This window comes from Garra rufa, chromosome 21 (genome assembly GCF_049309525.1).
Source record: "Garra rufa chromosome 21, GarRuf1.0, whole genome shotgun sequence".
In the NCBI taxonomy this organism is placed as follows: domain Eukaryota; kingdom Metazoa; phylum Chordata; class Actinopteri; order Cypriniformes; family Cyprinidae; genus Garra; species Garra rufa.
In genome coordinates this window covers 39,141,108-39,160,035 of record NC_133381.1, presented here as the reverse complement: position 1 = coordinate 39,160,035, position 18,928 = coordinate 39,141,108, and the positions used below count along the sequence as shown (strand labels likewise).

Sequence of the window (18,928 nt, the reverse complement as noted above, 5' to 3'; positions counted from 1 at the left end):
GGTCCTGAATGTGAGTATTTTTTGTACGGAGGGTAAAACTGATTTTATGAAGGAAATGAGGGTGAAATATTAAAATTTCAATAAAAATAAACACCTGAGCCAAAATTTATGCAGGCACACTAATAACAAAAACACAATTGAAATGGAATACTGAAATACATTAAATAAAGGGACTTTTCTATCTTTGTGTAAAGAATTTATGTGTGGAATGTCAATCATCTGTGGTATCCACGCGCGTTCACGTGAGTTGTTTTTAATGGAACTCTTATGAGCTCTCCCAGTCACGTGCTCGTCACAGCTCCAGGAAGTTCCCGCAGCACAGATAGCTGGTTGCTAGCTGTCAAACACAGAGTCCTGGCGGATATCACTTCAAATGAACGGACAGTAAAACTTGAAATAATCCACAACAACGCGGAGGACAATGGGATGAAATACATTTGGATTTGACCATCGAGGATCTGTGTTTTAGTGAGATTAAAAGGCAAACTATGAAAGCTAATAGTAGCCAACTGCTCATGACATAGTAACAACACAACAAAACATACGAGTTTCAGTGTTTCTTCACTTTTATTTGGACATCGGATGGACACAGGACTTAGGAAGGATGGAGTGGGACAATTCTTGGACATTTGACAAGAGTCAAACTGGTTAACAAAGACGATAACGATCTATATAACTGTTGTGTAGTAGTGAATTTCTTGTATTCTTTTTGTTTACAATTATTCTGTCAACTGCCAGGAGATTATACAGCGGCCAGGGTGCTTTATTTTCTATTCTAGCTTTTTGGGTTATTTATCTACGTGTGTTTGGTAGTACATAAGAGCTCCAGTATGCATGACGCATACGAACCAGTTCCTATCCTGGAGAAGTTACCCCTCCAGATTGACTGTCTGGCGGCCTGGGGTAAGTTCTGCTTCCCTTTCTTTCAGTTCCCTTAGTTAATAGACTACTACTACTCATATGGAGCGGAGCCAACACCTTTTTGTTCTTTGATAATAACTGTTTCTCAAAACCATGGGAGTTGCGAACATACTGTAGCATTCCTAAAAGCTTTTCTCTATGGCTGTGTGTCAAAATCTGTTTAGCTGCTTACATTGTATGTATGGGTATCTAGTGAGTATTTCTACCAAGACAGATTGAGTAGTTGAATATCCTTTCTCTGGTTATTTCAAAACCCAATGAGCTGGTCAGTTGACTCAGAAACATGCCTATGATGACCGAATCTACTGTCTAGTTTGGCAGATCACCAGATTTTGAGTCATAGAGAATGGAAAACCTTTCCACTGTCTGAACAACAGATTCATTAGGCAAGTGTTGAAAACATAGTATATCATGTGTTTGGACTAGATTCCAACAGGCAAGTACAAGGGAACTGAAAGCTCAGGAAAGTACAAGTGTTAATTTCACATGTGTGAGGCTATGGTTGGTTTGTGCATGTATATATTGAGGATGCGTGATTTCAGAACAGGTTCTATGAACTCATTTGTAAAACGTTGCCATGTGTCATTTAATGTGTGATAATCATGTTTGCAGATGATTGGCTCCTTGTGGGGACCAAACCAGGCCATCTCCTTCTGTACAGGATCAAGAAGGATGCAGGTGTGGAGTTTTAGTTTGAACCTGTGCTTATATTTAGCATTATTTTTGGAATTTGTTTTGAAGTTTAAGTGATAATCTTTTAACAGTTATATAATCAATTAATTCAATAATTTTTTATTTATTTATAGTCAGGCTGTAAACAACATTGTTACACAAATAGGATTTTTTTTATGATTTGTTTGGCCATACAATAAATATTACTTATATACTCCTATAGTTTTTTTTTTTTTTAATTTTGAGATAGTTGATCTTTTTATTTTAGTTTTCATTTAAATTTTTGCTTAATTTAGTTAAATTTTTTATCATTTTTTTATATGCTGAAATTTTTTTTTTTTTATTTGTTTTAGTTTTGTTTCTCTTACTAATTTTATTTATTTTATGTTCATTCTTTCTGTTTTTTTAAATATAAAATAATGTAATTAATTTAAAAAAAAATTTTTTACAGGTACGAACAGGTTTGAAGTTACATTAGAGAAATCCAATAAGAACTTCTCAAAGAAGATTCAGCAGGTATGCACAGATAGAGATGTCTATATTAAAGGATTAGTTCACCCAAATTTTGTCATTATTTACACATAATTATGTCGTTCCATTATTTCATCCATGAATAATTCTGAATTTTAAGCCTGTTTCTCAAACAAAAGTATCATATGATTTCAAAAGACTGTTGACTGTTTTTATGGTGTCTTTGGTCGTTTTTGGAGATATTTGGAGGTTCTCAAAAAATAGTATTATAATTCTTACCTGGAAAAATGACAGCATACATCATTAAGGTGGGATAATAATGACAAAATGACAGTGGTGAACTATCTATATTGATTTCTGCTTCTAATATTTGTTTTTCTATTTTCTCTGTCAGCTTTTTGTGGTGTCACAGTACAAGATTTTGGTTAGTCTGTTGGGTAAGTATGTTTTCCAGATTTGTTAAGTCAATGACTATGTTTACACGTGCACCAATAATGTGATTATTTCCAATATTTCAAATCATAATAAGGAATTGAACCACAGTAAGGTATTTAAATGACACAAATAAACCTCATATTTTCATGTAAAGTTTCCACTGGTCCTTAAAATCCTTAAAATTTTGTAATTCTAAAAAAAAAAAAAAAAAATCACGGCCCTGGAAAGTTTTTGAAAATGAACATACATATGGTCCTTGAAAGTGCTTGAATTTATTTATTTATTAAGTTTTCTGAAAAAAAAAAAATCCATATTATTCCCTCCGGTCCGCTAATGTGGTATTAGTAAAGTAACGCATTATTTTTTTAATTGACAAGAAAATATTTGAGTTACTTTTTCCCCCCATTTATTGATTAAAAAGCTTTACTGTCCCCATGTTGAGAGAAATCGTGAGTAAGATGTTACTTTAGTTCTAGAATAAATGTGACCATGCATTAATTCATCTCACTCACTAAAAAAAAAAACAGATACAGTATTCCTCAAAATGAATAAAAACTGTGAAATTCAACGAAAACCTGCAATAATTAAATATGTTCAATAATACAAATATCCTTTATGTATTTAATCCCATTTTATTAACTGATGTCTTTGCTGCCAACCTTTGATGATCCAATTCATCTATATTAATAAGATAAAATTACTCAAGATAATCTAACATTTATTTTCCTTTTTTTACTGCTAAAGAGTTTTTCATTTTTTCTTCTGCGGTCTACTGTACAGACATTAATTTACTTTTCTATAAGCCTGAGGCTTTGGTGTGAAAAGGCTTTTACATTTGCAAAAAATAGAACTTTTTTTATATTAAAAACAAACAAGCAAGCCCTGCCCAGATTTAAAAAGTAATGCAAAAGTAACATAATGTAGTAACTAAGTAACGTAATTAGTTACTTATTTAGAGAGTAACTCAATATTGTAATGCATTACTTTGAAAAGTAACTTTCCCCAACACTGCATACTAGCTTGCTTGATTTACGTTAGTTACATGCATTTATGACAAATAGAATTTCAGACTGGCCAAAAATAAATTCATAATTGTTTGTTTGACACATGAAAACTGTAACAATGTATCTTACAAGGTAACACGATGTAACCTTGCTTGAAGGTATTGGACCTAAAAAAAAAAAAGTCCTTGAAAAGTCCTTGAATTTGAAGTTAACCCTGTTCATTATTATGACAAGAGTTGTGGTTATTTTTGCTACCATTATTCACATACCCTAATGCACAGCACAAATGGTCAACTCACATACAGTAAGTGTTTTACTGGCCACTGTTTTAATTTACTTGCATGAAATGCACAACATATTTCTGTAGGCGTATTGGACGGTTATTCTGTGGCATTAAAGAACATTGAAATATGATAGCAGTGCCGCTGTAACTGGGTTTGCCTATACTGGCAATTACATTATTTTCTGAAAGAAGATAAGAAGCAGAGACTGGTGACAGTGTGTTTAATTGAGTTCAGTGAATCAGAGTAGAGGGAAAAGTTCATCCAAGCACATGCACACTTTGATCAGAGTGGAATAGATGTGATTTGAGGTGCATATTTTACTATAATTATTAGCTCAAATGCATTTGATCAAAGTATTTGGTTTACACGCAGTAAAGATTAATTGCAATATTGCCTAAATCTCCTCCTAATCACATTATGAGGGTACATGTAAGTGTTTTTTGTCTTGTGGATTGCATATGAGGAACTAATCATAGAACAAACTGATGTGGTGTAATGTAAAGTATTCTGTGTCAGCAGTATCTTTCCCACATTTTGTTTCAGAAAATAACATCCACGTTCACGACCTGCTCACGTTTCAGCAAATAACTGTGGTATCCAAAGCCAAAGGGGCCACACTGTTTGCCTGTGACCTGCAGGTAAGGTTTGTTTATTTTCCCATACATGCAGTGGCCTCTAAAGTTGTGTTTGTGAATGTTAATGGAACACGTTGATGCCTGAAGTTACTCTGCTAAGACGTGTAACGGTAAAGAAAAAATCACTGCCACAGTTGCTTAAAGTTTATTGCAAAAAAACCTGAATATATAAATATGTACAGTTGACATCAAAAGTTTGCATACACCTTGCAAAATTTTAATTATTTTACCAAAATGCATGTTATTTTTTTATTTAGTACTGACCTGAATAAGATATGATCGTTGTTTATGAGTCACTTTTTTTATTAACTGCCCGCTGTTCTTTAGAAAATTCTTTGGTTTTCCAGCATTTCTGTGTTATTTGAACCCTTTCCAGCAATGACTGTATGATTTTGAGATCCATTTTTTCACACTAAGGACAACTGAGGGACTGAGGTTCAAATGCTCTCTAATGCTCCAGAAAGAAAAACCATGCATTAAGAGCCAGGGCTGAAAAAAACTTTTAAACAGAATGAAGATGTGTACATTTTTCTTATTTTGCTTAAATATCTTTTTTTTTTTTTTTTTTTTCAAATTAGTACTGCACTTCAGAAGCTACAGAAGATACTTGAGGTTATCGGGTTAAATTTAACTTATTTTGTCTTCTGGGAAACATTTAAAGTAATGCTTTGAGTAAAATTAGATACCCTAGTAAAATATCACTCCAATAAAAGAATTAAGTATTCCTTTTCGATTTTACTTGAGTAAAGGTACAAAACTATTAGATTTGTTTTCAATTTTATTTAAAAGTAAAAACTACTGACTGATTTTGTTATTAACTTATATAATTTTTATTTAATATTTTAATTTATAATAATCTTGCTAATAAAATAAAAAAGTTAGATATTACAGATTGTTTTGGAATGTCATGAAGTAAAAGTAAAAGTTTCTCAAAATAAAAATACCCTGAATATTTACAGAAACAAAGTAAAAATACTTTCTTATAATCCACCACTATTGCCACTGGCACACTTTTCTGGAATGCTCACTTTTACAAGCTCTTTCAAAGTCCCAAAAAATATTGTTTTTGGCCTAAATTAGTTTGAAATGACTTCACAACAGTTTGATTTTGAAGTATATCAAGGGCAGTTAAATTTGACTTAAAAGGGTCCTTTAAATCAAACCTGATTTCTGTATTTTTTTTTTTTTTTTTCTCTTCAGCAATCCAGTTCGGGTGAGGCCAAACTGCGCATGTGTGTCGCAGTCAAGAGGAAAATTCAGCTGTATTACTGGAAGGACAGAGAATTCCATGAATTACAGGTCTTGAGCCTTGGAAACACAAACAAACATAATATTGGTGGTAAACCATAATGTTAGGCTAAATCATATTTGGTGACTTTTGCAGGGAGATGTCACTGCTCCAGACATTCCCAAGTCCATGGCTTGGTGTGAGAACTCCATATGTGTGGGTTTCAAACGAGACTACTATCTGATCCGGGTAAGACCAAAAAAAAATGTAGTTTGGCTAATGAATAATTGGAAACAGGATTTATACAGCAGTGGCCCAAGTAAAACCAATAAGAGGGCAAACTTTGGTAAATCCAGTTTTTAGCTCTTTCTCACAAGTGTCAATATTAGCCCAGTACTTTTTAAACAAACCTGTTTGAAGCGCATTGCATTTAAAACGCATGTCAATTGGACAGATTTCTCCCTCAAATTCTGGAGCTAATGCATCACAATATGGATGTTTTGTGGTTAATTCATGTGACTTTTCTCTTTAGATGGACGGACGTGGCACAGTTAAAGAACTGTTCCCCACAGGGAAACAGCTGGAGCCATTGGTAGCCCCTTTGGCTGATGGGAAGGTTGCAGTGGGTCAGGATGACCTCACGGTTGTTTTGAACGAAGAAGGCGTCTGCACTCAGAAATGTGCCCTTAACTGGACTGACATTCCTGTTGCGATGGGTATGTATGATGTCTTACCTAACAGAAAAACTTACCAAACATGTTTGATCACAAGTTCAGTCTCTGTTAAAACAACATGAACTGCGTATCAGATCTTCAAGGAAACTGGTGGAATAAACATGGCAGTTTTTAGTTTCTATTTCACATTTGTGTTGAAACGGATTAGCTTTTGCCAACCTAATCAAATAATCATTAAAAAAAGCGACCACAAAACCATTATCCAGAATTTCATTATCTGAAAGCTGAATAAATAAGCTTTCCATTGATGTGGGGTTTGTTTGGCAGAGATAAAACTACTTGAAAATCTGAAAACTGAGGGTGCAAAAAATCTAAATATTGAGAAAATCGCCTTTAAGGTTGTCCAAATAAATTTCTTAGCAATGCATGAAGACCCTACTCAATGCATGTTTGCAAGTTTGCCCTTTCTGTCAAAAAAATATTTTATTAGACTGTCCTACTTTAAATGTAGTAGAAAACACTCACTTTATTATTTAGTACACTTTTGCCAGAAAAAGCTTTTACATTTTTATCATATGTTAATGCAAAAAAATCTTGTAAAGTGTAATATAACTTGTGTTTGTTTGGTGTTTTTTTTATTGTATTTGTTATACTTGTATTTTTTTAATTGTTAGATACTGACATGGCATTAAATAAAAAAATACTACTATTTAGCAATGCATATTACTAATCAAAAATTAAGTTTTGATATATTTATGGTAGTAAATTTACAAAATATCTTCATGGAGCATAATCTTTACTTAATATTCTAACGATTTTTGGCATAAAAGAAAAATCGATCATTTTGACCCATACAATGTATTTTCAGCTATTGGTACAAATATACCCTGCTACTTACTGTAAGACTGTTTTTGTGGTCCAGGGTCACATATTACTTTCAGTGTCATATATAAATGGATATCCATTAGCTTACTATATATAGCACAACAAAAACAAATAGGAAGCAAAACAACCCTAACAAATGTTTTTTTTTTTCACTTTGATTAACGGTTAATAATAATAATAGCAAATATATGCAAATAATTGATGTCATTACTTTGTTTAATAACTAAAAAACATTTTTTAATTAAAATTGGTTTCTAGAATTGCCAAATTTTACCAGCATTTAACATTTTGTTTTCATAACAGCCTTGTTTACACCAAAACTAACAATGACATGATGATACATTTCGTTATCATGATATAAAACTACTATATAAAATGAATGCAAGAGCTATTTAATATTGATTCATCTAATCCTCTGCTTATAGCATGCCTGCTTTTTAAATGTTTACACTCATTTTATTTGTTTGTTTTAGGGCTGCTTGATTATGGCAAAAATCATAATCACAATTATTTTAGTCAACACTGTAATCACGATTATTTAACATAATTGTGAGTGGGTCCGGAACTTTATATGATAATATAAAAAAAGACACATTTTTTAAAATAAAACAACATAGTCTTCAGTGTAAGAATTAAACATGATTTGTTATTAATTATAAAAACTACAAAAGTCCCTCTGTCAAGAGCAGCGAGTGATTTTCTTTGTCTTTTGTTGTTTGATTAACATTAAGCACAGAGACGGCAGAAGGAATATTACTTGTGGTCGCTTTAAGAGCTGCATGGATCCAATATACTGTTACACACGTATTGTCATTCTCAACTGTTTACGTTAATTTGAGATATAACTGATGAAGGTTTACACGAATAATCACCAAATGCTGATTTTGACATTTATTTGCATATATTTGACTGTTTAGGTACGCATCTTAAGCTACACGTTCACTTTACTTGTCCGTGTTTTGTTCAATCACTAAATGCATACGCAGAACAGCGCAAATTCTCAACACCACATCAAATAAACATTAATGTACAAGCACGTCCCATTTTATGCAAGTCACTATACATGATTTTACTGATTTGCATATGAAATTGGGCTTTTATAGCGGAGTGCACAAAGGGGGCGGAATCGGGCAGATTATTATGGTATCATAATCGTTTGAAGCTGAAATCAAAATTGAAATAATTTCGATTAATTGCACAGCCCTGCAGTAATGTCAGCACTTTATAACACATTTTACCATTTTAAATCCATTCTTCTGATTTTTCCAAATCATTTCTGATTATATTTTCATGTCTTTCATCAGAGCACCAGCCACCATACATTATAGCAGTACTGCCACGCTATGTGGAGATCCGCACCCTTGAGCCTAGACTGCTGGTGCAGAGCGTAGAACTGCAGAGACCGCGTTTCATCACCTCTGCTGGGTGAGTATTTTCCCTTACAATGTTTTAGCACTCATGTTTTATTTTCTGTATTCCTGTATGTTTAGAATCACATCTAGTGATGTCCTGTTTGTGAATAAATCAGGTTCTTTTTTTTCATGGTTTGGTTTCAATTGGATCCTGCTTGTGTTCAATAAAGCTAGTATTTATGTAGACATGCAGATGCTTATTTGCACGTTTATATTGAATTGCTGTGAAAGGTGATCTGACGAGACTGATCTGTTCTTTCTTTCCCTCTTTAATTTGACAGATCAAATGTTGTGTATGTCGCTAGCAATCATTTTGTTTGGCGTCTGGTGCCCATCTCTATAGCCAGCCAGATACGACAGCTGCTACAGGACAAACAGTTTGAACTGGCACTTCAGCTAGCGGTGAGAAACTTCTATAACATCCAGTAAATACTAAATGCAAAATATACAGTGTTCACATATGTTGACCTTGATTTTGTCTGATCTTTTCTCAGAAAATGAAGGATGATTCAGATGCAGACAAGAGACAACAGATCCATCACATTCAGAACCTGTTTGCCTTCAACCTGTTCTGTCAGAAACGCTTTGATGACTCCATGCAAGTGTTTGCTAAGTTAGGCACAGGTGAGTTCATACAGCAGTGATGATGCACTATAAATAAGAAGAGAATAGCATACAAGTACAGAGACTTGTCCAGAAAAATAAAATAAATAAATACAATTAAAAAAAAACATTTTGGCCTAAATTCAGGATTTATGTGTTTGAAATGCATGTAAAATTTTAACATAAAAAGGTACAATTTCTGTAACAGTTCTAATAAACAATATATGTTTTACAAGTTTAGATATTTTACATTTAATAAATTAAATTTGTTTCAGTTTCATATATGTGACCCTGGACCACAAAAACAATCATGAGTAGCAGGAGTAATATCCAACAAATTATTGTATGGGTCAAAATTATCTATTTTTCTTTTATGCCAAAAATCATAAAGATTTATTTTAGCAAATTTTCAACTGTAAATATATCAAAACTTAATTTTTGATTAGTAATATGCTTTGCTAAGACCTTTAAAGGTGACTTTTCTCAATATTTAGAATTTTTTTGTTGTTGTTGCACCCTCAGATTTCAGATTTTTCAGATGTATCTCGGCCAAATATTTTCCTATCCTAATAAATCATACATCAATGGAATGCTATATAAATCTCAATTTCAATTAATTAATTGACCCATATGACTGGTTTTATGCTCTAGGGTCACATATTTCAAATATTTTAATATTGCTTGTTACACAGCTAGCCATATGTAACCTGGTTCATACAATTTAACTGATTCAGTTTGTTTTGGAGTGAACATGTTCATGTTACTTCTGAGCGATTTAAATAAATACATTTAAAAATATGATTATTTAAACAAAATAAATTCAGGTAGTTATTAATAAACTATGCAATGATTGTTTGAATGCAATTATGTTTATTGTTTTATGTTAAAACTATTCTATGTTAAAATTCAAATGGATGGAAATGTAACATATATTTGAAATGTATTCCTAATGTTTTTTTTTTTTGAGTGACTTACCAAATAAGTAAAAAAATAATAGAAATTATAATTATTATATTTGAGATATTTAGTAATTTATTCCCTTGAGCAACACAAATTACAGTTTTGGAAAGTTTCTTTAATTTTTGTGTATGGTCTTGCTGTCTAAGGCTGAGTTTCATAGTGTAGTCCACTAGAGAGTGCCATTGGACCAGGAAAGAAAGATGTATGCATAATAGAGCACTGCAGTGATGACATATGTTTGTAGGCCAACCCATATGCTAACATCACCCTGGTTGCTTCAGCAAATACCCAGTAGGCACTTCCTTTGGCATCTGGTTTATTGCATAAAATAAGCTCTGTAACCAAAGATTTATGATCCTTACATGTTTTGTTTATCATAATGATCTTTACTTGTGAACACATGTTTTATTATTTTGAAGCCTAAATACAATCTAAAAGTAAAAAGGGAGGTATAACATTAGGGTATAGATGAACTACATCATATAATAAGGATAGTTTGCCAAAAATGAAACAATCTGATTGCTCTTTTCTTTTATAGATCCCACTCATGTTATTGGACTCTATCCAGACCTCCTTCCCTCTGACTACCGCAAACAGTTGCACTACCCAAACCCTTTGCCCGCACTCTCTGGAGCCGAGCTGGAGAAAGCCCACCTGGCCCTCATAGACTACCTGACACAGGTATTCATGATTCAACAATTTCGTACTAAGTGTGTTTTTTTTTTTTTTACTTTTTTCGTCTGTTTGACAGTTTTCTCTGTATGTTTTATAATAGAAACGCAGTCATTTAGTGAAGCAGCTGAATGATTCGGACCCCTCCACCACCTCCCCTCTCATGGAGGGAACCCCCACCATCAAGAGCCGCAAGAAGCTCCTTCAGATCATCGACACCACTCTGCTTAAATGTTACCTCCATGTAAGACCTTCAGTTTGTTCTCAGTAGCTCTGTAGCTCTCCATAAATAGCATTATAACTGAAATGGAGCCTTGATTAACAATCACTGATGTTGAAGATACATTAGAGACTTGCAAAATGCAAAGACATTTAAATAAACATAAAAATTAAATGCACAGAGAGATATTGGGTTAACATTTTATTTTTACAGTACTATTCGCAAAAGAATTTAAAAATTAATTTGAAAATGTTAAACTTTTGAACTGGTGTGTGTGTGTGTAAATAAATATATAAATCCTTCAGAAATCATTCTAATATGCTGATTTGCTGTTCAATAAACTTTTTTTTATCAATATTTAAAATAGATGAGTGTATTTTTAGGATTCTTTGACGAATGGAAAGATCCAAAGATTAGCATTTATCTGAAATAAAAAGCTTTAGTAAAATTATACACTACCATTCAAATGCTTGGAGTGAGTATAATTATTATTATTTGTTTTTTAGTAAATAAATTAAGGAAATTAATACTTTTATGTAGCAAGGATGCTTTAAATTGATCAAAAGCGATGATAAAGACATTTATCAGGGATGTGATTTTTCCGGAATTCCGGATTTTTCGACCTGAAAATGTGACCTATGTCACGTATTTGCGACCGTCCACGCAAATATGGCGGATGGCGAAGTATGATTACGGACCGCAAGATGCGTCCATGCGGACCGTGAAAGCTTTTGACATAATAATAATTAAAAAAATGCCGAACGCTATTTCTAATAAATACATTTATATCAAGCTCACTAGGGTCAGCGTTTGGGTGCAATTTTCCGTGCAGTGAGGAGAGAAAAGTATGGGGTCAAATTTCCTTCAAAAGTATTGCGCTCACAGATCGAAAAATAACAAGCGTGAATCGAAGATTTGAAAACGCATGTAAAAATATATCGCACGCAAATGAAAATTAAATGCAAAGACATTCAGAAGAATAAAATACGTGGACACAAACTGAAAAATAATAAGCACAAGATAAATATTTATACACTTGCACGCACAAATCTGAAACTTGAATTCACAGTTATTTGATTCACTCTTAAAATCGTGTTTTCTGCTCACATTTTTAGTTTTCGTACGTTTACGCTCTTTGCTCACTCGCTCTCGGTTCAACAATCTGCGCTTGGTTTTCTAAATGTTGCGCTCCTGGTTTCATGTAAATGAGGGCGGGCTCAAACATCACCATTGGTTCACCAGATGTGATTGACAGCCTCCTTCTCTAGCCAATCGATCAAAGCGCAGAAGTTGACGTCACTCCAATGCGTGATGGATGATTCCCGTCAGGACAATGCTGGACAGTCTCAGTTAATTTTTGCATTGCATTTACATTTTGTATGCAATACAAAAAAAAAAAAAAAAAAATCTATTTTTTAATAAAATCTATCAACAATGCTCAGAGTGTATTTGGTCCCACAATACAGTGTTAACTGAACACTGAAGCAGAGATGAACTTAAAGAGAATGTTAAGCAAAATTAATGAAGCAAAGAGAAACACAAAAAAGAAGAGACAAACAGAAAGACAGCTATAACAGACTTAGTCACAGCCTCAGATGAAATCAACTGAAATAAAACACAATAAATCTCTGAAGATCTCAGCAGAGGAGGACTAAACTCCACACACAGCAGCACCAGCTTCATTCACTACTGACCAGATTGACTAAATTATGATTGAGAACAGAGGTTTAGATTCATGTGATCAATGTTTGCTTTAGTTGTGTTCTTGATCCTTCACTTTTTAACAATTACTTCTGATCTTTTGGTTGCTGCAAAACACATTTGTTATAGCAAAATAATCCAGAAGAAAACATGATTAGGAAGTTTTACCTGGTTGATGATAAAGTATTGTAATTTACTGGTCTTATCTAAAGACTAACTGTGGTTATTTAATATTAACATTTATTATGTTATATGAATTTATGTTGATGAGAGTTTTGTATTAACTAGATAATTTGACTGATTTTAAAAACACTTTGCTCCCTTAGCTTTTAGAAAATATGAGATATAGATGCAAACGTTAATGCATTATAATGCATAGTGACAGAATTTGCAATTAATTTTCTGCTAAATTCTATAGTAAAATGTCATGAAAACTGACACAGACAGAGTCTTGAGTATTCTGAAGAAGTATGAATAGAAATTTTCATGTTAACTATGAAGGATTTTGAGTGTTACATGTGAAGAACTGGTAATGAATAGTGACTGAATTTGCCATTTATTTTCTGCTAAATTCTACAGTAAAATCTCATGAAAGCTGACAAAGATAGAGACACGGTCATTCAGAAAAAATAATTTATTGAAGTGTTCATGTTAACTCTGAAGGAATTTTAATAACACATGTACAATATGACTTTATTTATCAAGAAAACTACACTGTTAAGTATATTCAAATTGTATCTTTTTTTAATGAAGCCTACAATATTGATATGTTTTTAAATAGTTTCCCCTTATTTTCGGGCACATTTGATTTTTACCCGCTGAATATAGATGTTCGTCAGCTTTTTGACTGCTTCGAGTCTCTGTACCGTAATACCACAAATAGACGTGCAGCAGAATTCAGGTGGCGGCTGGCTTGACCGCGGTGTAAAACTGGTGCAACTTTCAACATACAAAATATACTTATGGAAAATCTACTGAGACTGTCCAGCATTTTCCTGACGGGAATCATCCATCACGCATTGGAGTGACGTCAACTTCTGCGCTTTGATCGATTGGCTTGAGAAGGAGGCTGTCAATCACATCTGTTGAACCAATGGTGATGTTTGAGCCCGCCCTCATTTACATGAAACCAGGAGCGCAACATTTAGAAAACCAAGCGCAGATTGTTGAACCGAGAGCGAGTGAGCAAAGAGCGTAAACGTACGAAAACTAAAAATGTGAGCAGAAAACACGATTTTAAGAGTGAAACAAATAACTGTGAATTCAAGTTTTAGATTTGTGCGTGCAAGTGTATAAATATTTATCTTGTGCTTATTATTTTTCAGTTTGTGTCCACGTATTTTATTCTTCTGAATGTCTTTGCATTTAATTTTCATTTGCGTGCGATATATTTTTACATGCGTTTTCAAATCTTTGATTCACGCTTGTTATTTTTCGATCTGTGAGCGCAATACTTTTGAAGGAAATTTGACCCCATAGAAAAGATCGGCAGAAAGATGTAGCTTTCAGTGAGTGAAAAACGTTGATGGACAATGCATTTTTTGGGGTTACGTCGCAAAATATTGTAAATATATCTTTTTATATTGTATTTTTATACATATTTATATTTTAAACCACGACGGTGAGCCAATGGATATCACACAAGCAACGTGAAAACTGCATAGCCTATATTAAAGTGAAAAGTAAAAACAGCGCTTTCAGCATCTGATGTGCACATTCTCTAAGAGACAATGATAGACGAATATACTTCATATGCTGATATTAATTTACTTCCCTAATATTTCTCTTCTGCAAAATAAAAAGGCTAAGGGTTTTTGAAAGTCAGTTCTTGAAATAAAGCTCTTCATATTTATTGATGACTGTAGTGTTATTAGGGGTTAAGAAAGACTACTTTTTTCAGGTGGTCTTAAATGTGGGGACTAAAAGGCAAGAATTGCGATGGAACTTTATAAGGTTATCCATTGAATAAATATGAGCGTTGCGCGTTTCAAAGTCAGCTGCGGCGCTGCTTTGTGTATCATTCTGATAGCGCCTCCTGCTGGAAGAGAATGATCTGACATTTTTAATCAGCTCGTACGTCTTCTGTTGTCAAAAAGACCAATGTAAACAAATCAGTCCATGGTTTTAAGCACCAAACACGTAAGAGTTGTAAATGTTATCTGATGGATCGACAAGATCATGTGTTATACAAATTTAAACAATTAAGGCAATAAAATATATGTTAATTAATATAATACTTGATTGACAATAATTGTTTAAATTAATATAAGAATTGATACTTTTGACTCTTGAAGGCTGGAATGTGAATTTTATAATTTAAGAAATCTTTTTTGTTTTGGGAAATCTGTCTTAGTATATTTTCCTGCTTTTTTGTCCTTAGCCAATCACATGCCTGATTTATAATGTTACAAAATAATTTTATTTAAGATAAATGCTGTTTTTCTGAACTTTCTATTGATAAAAAAAACTGAAAATATTCTACTCAGCTGTTTTCAACATAATAATAATAATACATGTTTTTGAGCAGCAAATCAGAATATTAGAATGGTTTCTGACGGATCATGTGACTGCAGTAATGATGCTAAAAATCAAAGGAATAAATAACATTTTTAAAAATATTCATATAGAAAACATTATTTTAAATAGTAAAAATATTTAAAAAATGTACTTTGGATCAAATAAATGCAGGCTTGGTGGGCAGAAGAGACTTCTTTAAAAAACATTAAAAACCTTACTGTCCAAAAACTTTTGACTGGTAATGTATATAATTTATTTTCCACAAAGAAAATAAACCCTATTTTTGCGACCTTTAACATATCAAGATGTCAAGAAAATTTGTGGTAGATTCGAGTGGAATTTTATGGCTTTTCAGAAGCTTGCTTATCAATATTCTCTATATTTACTTTTTTCATAGAATTTTATGATTACTTTATTTTAACAAGTGATTTTGAGAGATATAATATATGAATGTATAAATACTAGGGCCGGGACTCGATTAAAAAATTTAATCTAATTAATTAGAGGCTTTGTAATTAATTAATCGAAATTAATCGCATTTTAATCGCATATAAATATTTGACCTGAGAACAGTGAGAATTAAGATTTTTACATGGATTTTTAGTATACCATTGAATAATGACTGAATACATAAGCTTAAGCAACAAAATATTGTTTATTTTTGTTCAACCAAGTCCAACAGACCAGTGCAATATTGCCATTAAGTGTAGCAAGAGGCACGTTCTTTAACGAGTCTTTCATGCCGAGAACTCTGCTCTTGTGTTTACTTAATTATGCATTTAAACGTTAATGACCAAACCTATCATTATAAATGTTGCTGCACATGGAATATAACGCGGATAACATTTAAAAAATATTTTTTATCAGGTTACACACTGATTATTTATCACTCAAACCCCTTTCTCTACCTGTCTGTTGGTCGCGGATATCCTCCATGTTTGTAGTTTTTTAACACTTTTTATGCGTGTTTGTAGTTCTAATCGAATCCTCGTTCACGGCGCAGTGTGTTGTGGGCAATATTAGCCGTTAGAGTGTGAATTGATCGTTAAGTAGTAGACCATCCGGGAATCTTTGGAATACTTTTTTAAACATACTACGATTTGGGACATACAATACTATTTAGGACGGACGCAGCTTGTCTGAACCTGAACGCTAGTTGGTGCTCCAGTATAATCGGTCCGCGGAATCTCATCCAGTGAGAAACGTTCCGCGGTGCAAAACTAAGTGCGATTAAAATGCGTTAAATTTTAACGCGTTATTTTTGTGTAATTAATTAATCTAAATTAACGCGTTAAAGTCCCGGCCCTAATAAATACTTGTCTGTGGTTACTGAAGCTCTTGTCTGCATAGACAGATCTCTACAGTTCCAGCCAGTAAATCTTAACCCACTGTAATCAATACAGTGTGAATTTAGATTGTTTTTGTTTTGTTTTGTGTTTGCAGACCAATGTAGCCTTAGTGTCGCCACTCCTGCGCCTGGAGAACAACCACTGTCACATAGAGGAGAGCGAGTATGTGCTAAAGAAAGCCCACAAATACAGCGAACTCATCATCCTCTATGAGAAAAAAGGCCTTCATCAGAAAGGTGCGCACATTCTTCTGAACTTCTGCTTATTGGGAACGTACATCCAGATTGTCATATGAATAATCTCTGTGGGTGTCCTCAAACATCTGAATATGATTTGGAGGGCTCAGATCAGCTCTTGTTTATAGAGATGCTCTAATAAGCCGTTCTGTTGATGTCATGCCTTACAGATTAGAGGATGAGGACCAGGCTGTGTAGATCCACGCTGTCTTATAAACCCTCACTGCAGCCAAGCAAACATATTTATATAAACATTGCATTCTTGAATAAACAGTTGAGGTCAAAAGTTTACATCCCTCTTTCAGAATCTGCAAATGTTCATTATTTTAGCAAAATAAGAAAGATCAAACTAAATGCATGTTATTGTTAATTTAGTACTGGAGATATTTCACATAAAAGATGTTTACATATAGTCCACAAGAGAAAATAATAGTTGAATTTATACAAATTCGAAAGTTTACATCCCCTTGATTTTAATACTGTGAATGATCCACAGCTGTGTTTTGTTTGTTTGTTTGTTTAGTGATAGTTGTTCACGAGTCCCTTGTTTGTCCTGAACAGTTAAACTCTGCGATGCTCTTTATAAAAATCCTTCAGGTCCCACAAATTCTTTGGTTTTCCAGCATTTTTGTGTATTTGAACCCTTTCCAACAATGACTGTATGATTTTGAGATCTTTTCACACTGAGGACAACTGAGGGACTCATATGCAACTATTACAGAAGGTTCAAACACTCACTGATGCTCCAGAAGGCAAAACCATGCGAGTGCATTTGAAGACGTAAAGTGTAAATTTAACTTATTTTGTCTTCGGGGAATTAAGTAAGTATCTTCTGTAGCTTCTGAAGGGCAGTACTAAATGAAAAAAATATTATATTTAGGCAATATAAGAAAAATGTACACATCTCCTTTCTGTTCAAAAGTTTTCAACCCCATCTCATAATGCATTTTTTTTCCATCTGGAGCATCAGTGAGCATTTGAACCTTTTGTAATAATATGAGTCTCTCGGTGTGAAAAAAGTGTGAATTGTCGTATTGCATTTAGTATGATTCCTCTTATTTTGCTAACATAATTAACATTTAGCAGATTCTGAAAGGTGGATGTAAACTTTTGACCTCAACTGTACACAGATTTATGGTTTTTTTTTCTGTTTTTAACATTCAGAAAGCTTATGAAAGCTTATGAATTACAAGAATAGTAATTCTTGGCTCGTTTTGAGTGTGGCAACCTGTTTTATTGAGGAAGTCCATGCAAACTGAACGATTTGCTCATTAACAGGATACTGTATTGCACCATATGTTCTTTAATAGAGTTGGCTGTTTATTGTCAGTATATGATTTTATGTCACTGGTCTTTCTCTTTCTGGTGTGACATGTAGTTCAAACCTCACCTACAAATACATAAACATTTTGCTTTGATGCTACAGATACTATGCTACCTCTGAATAGTCTTGTCATCTTCCTCATTCAGTTCAGTAGACTTACAAAAGTGTGATTGTCCAGCTCTGCAGGTTCTTCTGGATCAGTCTACTAAAGCCAACTCCCCTCTGAAGGGTCATGAGAGGACTGTACAGTATCTTCAGAGACTGGGTGAGATTACCACGCTCATTTGCTACACATGAATGTATTATGTATTAAGATGATACACATTAAATCTTAGTATTTACTTAGTAGAAGTTATTTGCTTGAAGGTCAAGAAGTGAGCCAGAATCGTAAACATGTTTGCAATCCCACATGACCTCAGCAGCTGCAAAACTTTAGCAGTTGTTGTTATTGTTTTTTGCAATATGGCTTAGTGCAATGATCAAATAGTAGGCTACAACTTAAAATGTATGTATTTTATATATCCCATATTTTTAACATAGCGTTTTATAATATAAAATTAAATATTATTATTATTATTATTATTATTATTTTTATTATTATATTACATTTCTTAAACTCTTCTATAGTACATTATTTTATGAATTACAGTATTTGTTTTGTAGTAATGATATAAATATAATAGTATTAGTTGTAGTAGTAGTAACCATAAAATTCTGGACAAATC

At 33.1% G+C, this 18,928-nt stretch overlaps 1 protein-coding gene across 1 annotated transcript in view; it reads left to right on the top strand.

The window, feature by feature from the left end:
* Positions 1-309: 309 nt before the first annotated feature.
* The window catches only part of vps39 (VPS39 subunit of HOPS complex), a 31,137-nt gene continuing 12,518 nt past the window's right edge, over positions 310-18,928 (top strand). The window contains exons 1-15 of the mRNA XM_073827146.1: positions 310-903; positions 1,534-1,599; positions 2,045-2,109; positions 2,459-2,501; positions 4,331-4,425; positions 5,623-5,721; positions 5,807-5,899; positions 6,183-6,366; positions 8,514-8,634; positions 8,903-9,023; positions 9,116-9,245; positions 10,723-10,865; positions 10,960-11,100; positions 16,738-16,879; positions 18,382-18,468. Coding sequence (XP_073683247.1) covers positions 831-903; positions 1,534-1,599; positions 2,045-2,109; positions 2,459-2,501; positions 4,331-4,425; positions 5,623-5,721; positions 5,807-5,899; positions 6,183-6,366; positions 8,514-8,634; positions 8,903-9,023; positions 9,116-9,245; positions 10,723-10,865; positions 10,960-11,100; positions 16,738-16,879; positions 18,382-18,468 — 1,603 coding nt within the window. The 5' untranslated portion in view covers positions 310-830. The remainder of the gene's footprint in view (positions 904-1,533; positions 1,600-2,044; positions 2,110-2,458; positions 2,502-4,330; positions 4,426-5,622; positions 5,722-5,806; positions 5,900-6,182; positions 6,367-8,513; positions 8,635-8,902; positions 9,024-9,115; positions 9,246-10,722; positions 10,866-10,959; positions 11,101-16,737; positions 16,880-18,381; positions 18,469-18,928) is intronic.